This window comes from Corylus avellana, chromosome ca10, assembly GCF_901000735.1.
Source record: "Corylus avellana chromosome ca10, CavTom2PMs-1.0".
Taxonomy (NCBI): domain Eukaryota; kingdom Viridiplantae; phylum Streptophyta; class Magnoliopsida; order Fagales; family Betulaceae; genus Corylus; species Corylus avellana.
The window spans coordinates 13,767,222-13,773,716 of NC_081550.1; the positions used below are offsets into that span (position 1 = coordinate 13,767,222).

The following is a 6,495-nucleotide window of genomic DNA, read 5'->3' on the forward strand; positions in this document are numbered from 1 at the left end:
CCTTTGATGCTTCAGTGGTCTCCATACCTCAGATTTCTCTTGCACCGAAAGAAAAAAAAAGGAAAATATATATATATATATATATATATTAAAAGTCATTTGTCCGTGAAGTTATGGACTACCAGATTATGGATTTGCGCGTGCTAACGTGCGCCAGTGCTACCGTTTATATATTACGCACTCACACACACATTCAGTCACCAAGTACTTTCAAATTGTCAAACAGAGGGGCATTGAAGGCAGGGTAAATCTGCATACTTCTTTCTGTGATAGTGAGAAACAGAGACAGAGAGGGGGATGGAGAGGGAGAAGGAAATGAAGCAATCAAAGTTCAAGAGGATTTGTGTGTTCTGTGGGAGTAGCCCAGGAAAGAAGAGCACTTATAGGGATGCTGCTATTGAGCTTGGCAGGGAATTGGTAATGTCTTTCTTCAATGGCTCTGTTTTTGTTCTATTTGGTTCTTCTTTCCTTCTTTTAATGTTTCTGTTTGTTTTTGTCTTCCAATCTAATACCCTGCCCTCTTCCCCCTTCTTTTCAAGTTTCAACTTGACTCTCCAATAAAAGTTGTTTACCGTCATGAAGTTTTCAAGGATCAGGCAAACAGCTGCTCAAAATTATCCACCACAACTGCAGTTTTCATTGGATTTCTGAAAATGGGATTCATGGATTTCTTCAATTTAATCACGATTTTCATTTTTTCCCCAATTGATTTTTCGTGAAAATTAGTCGAATGTTGGAGCTTCGTTCTTCCATATGGGATGGTTTCTTGAAAATACTATAATTTACCATGTTCAACCAGAAGCCTCTGTTTCTGGTACTCTCTAAATATAAGAGTACAAGTCCTCTGTTGAAAAGTGATTGATTTTCTTCACTTTTTTCTCCATAAAATGAGCTTCAAGTTTTTACCCAAGTTTCTCTTTTTCGTGCCATTTTTTTCAGTACAGTCACTCATGGGGGGTACTGTAATGTCTGGTTTGTGACAGGTCTCAAGGAATATTGACCTAGTTTATGGAGGAGGGAGTGTTGGTTTGATGGGTTTGGTTTCCCAAGCTGTCTATAATGGTGGTCGCCATGTCATTGGGTGAGCATCCTCCTCTTAAATTCTTTGGGAAGTAATTGGTAAAATGGGTCAATTTCAAGTAAAAGATATATATATATATATATTTTTTTTTTTCTTTTCTGGTTTTGTTGATATTGTGGGCATAATATTCATGTGGACTAATATTTTCTATTTTGTCATGTTATTGTCTGCAGAGTTATTCCCAAGACGCTCATGCCTAGAGAGGTATGTTTGGTTGCTACTTAATTCTTAATATAATCCTTTAAACTTGAAATCATTTTATTCTGACAAAAGAAAATTTGAAAATGACTGAACAGCCACACAGAAAGAGGGACCATTATCCTTCTCTGTTAAAACTTTTAAATCAAATTTCTTTCTTTATTTTCCTTTTGTGGTAGCTACATTGACTTGAATTTCTACCTTTCCTTTGTTATCTTCAACTTATGGATTTCACAAATTGTCCCATTTGGGATTTTCTTGCTTTCCCAAATTATGATCTTCACTCCACCTGACCATCCATCTATCTATCTGGGGGTCTCTCTCACACCCACATGTTGGATTACTCTCTCATTTTGTATGGCTTTCCTCGGCTTTCATTTCTTGTCTGCCGAGGAATTGCCGAGTAATATGATATTGGATTGGGCCCTACACCATTTGGAAGGCTCAGAGTTGTGTCTCTTTTGTTTGTGTGCTGAGTTTGCAGATAACTGGAGAGCCAGTGGGGGAAGTGAAGGCTGTGGCGGACATGCACCAAAGGAAGGCTGAGATGGCCCGGCAGTCTGATGCCTTTATTGCCTTGCCTGGTTTGTGTCAAATCATTCTTATTGTATATAATTTTATTTTCTTTCACAAAATCAGCTGAAATAAAAGAAATAGAAAATATTAATTCGTAAATACCAGGGAGTAAACAGCTAGTTTCTATTTACAAAGTCAACTAAGTTGTTAGATGCTGCTTTTTATATGATAATCAAAAGTTATTTACACACCAAGGTAGAAGAGACTTTGGGAAAGTGTTTTGTTTTCTTTCGATAATATTTACCCAAGATTTAGATTGTTCAAATTTTGTCCCATTTGTTTTCCGTGGACCGTACAGTTGTTCAAACAACTCTTCCGGCTAAAAAAGGAAATTACCTTAACCTTAATGTTTAAAACATGTCGGGAGAGATTGGGTGAAAAATAATAATAATTATTATTATTTTATCTTTATTATGGCACAAAGTGACAAGGAATAGGTTTGGTTTCGATTTCTAATAAAAGTATGGTATAAAGTGAGGGATACCCATAAATTATAATTAGGGAGTAACCCTCAAAACATCTGGTATTGAAAATTAAAGATGTGTTTGGTAAACTTTTTTGTTGTGAGTTTTTTGTTTGAGTAGTAATAAGAAGTTATTGATTTGATATAAAGGTGAAATAAAATATTAACTTTTGTAAGAGAAAAGTGAAAAAAGTAGTTTTGAAAATATGTTAGTTTTTTTTTTGGAATTGAAAAAAGAGGAGGGGAAGGGGAGGAGGGTTTTTTTTTTTTTGAAGTGAAAGAAGATTATTGTAAACTCTTCTAGATTTCTACCAAATCCTCCTCTCACCGGCTTTAATCACTCTTTAGAAGCAGACTGGGCTTTTTGTTTTCAACTCTAGGCCTAGATAGTAGGCTCCACCCAGTTTTGGGCCCAACTCACTCCATGACTTCATTCTATATCTTTTCAATACAACTTGTATTGGATGGGGCCCAAACCCGGAAAAGTTTGATTGTGCTGATAAATAGTATGGGTTGGGCCCAAGTGGGCCGCAGCCTTCCAAGGGAAAACCAGCATTTCTAGGTCAGGATAGTTACGTGGGGGAAGCCATGGCTTTACTCCTATGTTTCATACGGACTGAAAATTCCTTTTATTTTAAACCAAAAATGTTTTTTAATTTGATTTTTAGGAATAATTTTTTAATACTTTTTTTTTTACGTGCTTGCATGACAAATTGTATGCCTGTTTCTCTGTGAAGGTGGTTACGGGACTCTTGAAGAGCTTCTTGAAGTGATAACCTGGGCCCAGCTTGGCATCCATGATAAACCCGTAAATATTTCAAACATTTTGTATTCATCCTAAATAATTGATTAATAATATCAACAATTTTATTAAATAAGTTTGAATAAGAAAAAAAAAAAAAAAAGACTAAAAAGAATTCTCTCTCTCTCTTCTGTGATTCATGTAGGTGGGATTGCTGAATGTGGATGGATACTACAACTCCTTGTTGTCATTCATCGACAAAGCTGTAGAGGAAGGCTTCATTAGTCCAAGTGCGCGTCATATAATTGTTTCGGCCCCCACTCCAAAGGAGCTTGTTAAGAAATTGGAGGTAAATTTGTTTATTTATGTCCTATATAATGTTAAATTACCAATTATTACAAAAGCTTAAGTTAATAAGAAGAGGTATATTTAATTATTTAATCAATACTTTAACATATAATATGTATACATGAAAAAACAAATTATTTTCTATTGTTGGTAATGTTTCTAACATTTAGAATTTGCACTACTCTGTTTCAGGAGTATTTTCCACGCCATGAAAGAGTTGCTTCAAAGCTAAACTGGGAGATTGAACAGTTAGGCTATACTCCAAAATGTGACATCTCAAGGTGATGAATGGATGATGCATGAAGTCGAGTTGAGGAGGAGGAGGAGGCTTTTGGTGAAGAAAGGGACTAATTTTAGACTATTACAAATTTCCTTTGAGGGGATTCCCATTTTTTTTTTTTTTCCTTTCCTTAGGGTAAACTACAAGAATTTGACATCAAAATATGTAGCTAGACTATTCTCTGCAATGGGAATTGGGAATTTATGATGCACCTTTTGGTTTCCTGAAGCAGGTAATAGAGAAGAAAAAATTTAGTGTTACAACAATATGTGTTGGATTAATCTTTGTTGTGAATTCTAAACTGGCTCTCCATATTTTCTGAATTTTCTTTTCATTCATCCCTTCTCCTAGTAGTGACACATGCAGCACAAGTTCAAACTACATAAATAGGCTTTAAATATACGATAAACTTTTACCCCATCTACACTTTCATCTTTAAGTATGATTCACTGCAAACACAGACCTACAAACTATCAATTTGTTCGTGTCGGAAAGCTAAAATGCATCGCATGCAAATTTACATCACTACAAAAATTCCCAAGTTTAGTGACGTGCAGCATAGGGTCATTTTAACAAAACCCTATGTTGCATCATTTTGTGATTACAATGACTAAAAAAAAAAAAAGGAATTAGTGATGTGTTTACAATGTAGGTGTTTTTGACACGTCACCAAATGGTGACGTGTGAGAAATTGACACGTCACCAATTCAAAAAAATGAAAAAATATTTCCGAAAAGGGAAAAAAATTTTGGAATTAAAATAAAGGTAAATATATTATAAGTCACTGACTCAACCGATCAAAAATAAAAGTTCCCTAACTTTTTTTTTTCAAAAATTTACTCATTGGGACAATCGAAATGCCAATAAAATTTCTACCGTCAAAATTTTTTAACTGCCGTTAGATTGGTTGAAACGTACCGTTTTACTACGTTAGTATAGCTAATTTTTTATTAATTTAATTTAAAAATTAAATCTTAAAAAACAAAACCATCTCTGGCAACGTTGATGGCAAGGAAGCAACCAAAGTGGTGATGTGTGCACAATCACACGTCACCAATGGGTGACATGTCATTTTGGCACGTCACCACTTTGATGATGTGTCACATTGACACGTCACTCAGTGGTGACGTGTTATTGTGGCACGTCATCAAAGAGGTGACATCTCGAAGAAGGCAAGCCCCACCTCCTAGCAGGAGAATGGCAGTCAAAGCCAATTCCACCACCTTTCAGTCAACTGAAAGAGAAAATCGTCGGTTGAAGCAGAAGGAGGAAAGGTTGAAGCGGAAGGAAGAAAGGAAGGAAAGGTTGAAGCGGAAGCCAATTCCACCATGTTCTTGGTATTGGGTGTTCTTGGTCATGGTATTCCTCCTGTGATCAGGAGGAATCACACTTGTCAAGATTTGGCTGTCTCTTTCACTAGTCTATATATATACACACACAAAGAGACAACCAAATTAGAAATGCATATCTATAAAAAAGATATTGTCAACAAATTATGAAGACTCATCGAAGATAATTGAATAAAATAACATGTATGTTACATTTAAATATTTAACAATAATTAAATTTTATTGAATTATTTATTTATTTCTTTTGTCAGTTATATTTTTTAATATTTTTCATCTATTTTTGTTCAACTTTAATTTTTTTTTTTTCATTCATAAAAAATTAAAAAAATTAAAAAAAAAATCTTGAACCTCTAAACAAAAATTCTAGCTCCACCACTAGGGGCATCCATGTTCTTGGGCATGGGGGCTGTGCTCCCATTATTTCTCCTTTTCTTTCTTTGTTTTCTTTGTTCCTTTCTTTGTTTATTTGTTTCTCATTTTTCTTCATTTATTCCTACCTTTCTTGCTTGATTTATTTGTTTCTTTGATTCTCCATAGAGGGAAGAACATTTATTCAAGGGTCACTATTGGCATCGGTAAGTTCTTAATTTTTGGGACTATGTTATATACTACAAGTTTCAAGGCTGTTGCTCACCATTGGTAAGATTCTCTTTAAATATGATAATCTCCACCTCTAATGCCATTAGTGGTTTTAAATAAATATTATATTAATCCCGTAGTGATGCCCGTTTTAATTTATGTGGTAACGCTACATGGCCATAAGAGCTTATCACCACTAAGATCTCAATAAGAGCCCATGACCAATGAAATCTTAGAAAGAGTAATAGAGATTATGTTATATTATTTTATTACATCTAACAGTAAATAAAAAGGAATCCTAAAAGCCTAAAAAATTATTGTATTTTTTCTTTTTAATGAAAAATGAAAAGGAACTAATATCTTTTTTTTTTTTTTTTTTGATCCATGTTCATCCATAATATAAGGTTCTCATATTTTTACTTTACTAGTAATAGGATGACATCGCAGATATAGAAAGCATTGCAAAGCTTTCTTCTTAATAATAGTTTATTTTTCGACTACGAGTTATTGATGTAGACCAGATGGCTTGGGGGTATTTAAGGAAGACCCGAACAGATGACGGCGTGAAAGCACCCCAAAAGATGATGACGAGGTCCCAGACTCGCGCAGCAGCAGGGTCCTCTGGAATTGCGATCGATCGCACAGTAGCTGCGATCGAGTGCCCAAGTTCGGGATTTAAGATGATAGTCCTTGGAACTGTGACCGATCACCCCCTGTGATTGCGATCGATCGCACGATCGAGCGCATCCTTCTCGGGTAGTGCGATCAAGCGCACCTGACTTGCGATCGAGCGCACTCGGTCCTATCTGTTCCACAAAATGGACATCAGAGACACTTATCATAGTTTTAATCATTTGTTTTAAACTAGGTTTCATTGTT

At 35.2% G+C, this 6,495-nt stretch overlaps 1 protein-coding gene across 1 annotated transcript; it reads left to right on the forward strand.

Moving 5' to 3' along the window:
* Window positions 1-205: 205 nt before the first annotated feature.
* LOC132163550 (cytokinin riboside 5'-monophosphate phosphoribohydrolase LOG1) lies at window positions 206-3,921 on the forward strand. Its single transcript, XM_059573870.1, has 7 exons — window positions 206-417; window positions 984-1,081; window positions 1,255-1,285; window positions 1,764-1,863; window positions 3,056-3,126; window positions 3,266-3,409; window positions 3,601-3,921. Exons 1-7 carry the CDS (start codon window positions 298-300, stop codon window positions 3,691-3,693), a joined length of 657 nt encoding a protein of 218 aa, XP_059429853.1. The 5' UTR covers window positions 206-297; the 3' UTR covers window positions 3,694-3,921.
* The last annotated feature ends 2,574 nt before the right edge of the window (window positions 3,922-6,495 follow it).

Bases quoted from the DNA above. Each gene is read 5' to 3' on its own strand.
- LOC132163550 (XM_059573870.1), top strand. From the start codon at position 298: ATGGAGAGGGAGAAGGAAATGAAGCAATCAAAGTTCAAGAGGATTTGT. The intron at 1,286-1,763 runs GTATGTTTGGTT...CTGAGTTTGCAG, and splicing joins AGACGCTCATGCCTAGAGAG to ATAACTGGAGAGCCAGTGGG. The intron at 1,864-3,055 runs GTTTGTGTCAAA...TTCTCTGTGAAG, and splicing joins TGCCTTTATTGCCTTGCCTG to GTGGTTACGGGACTCTTGAA.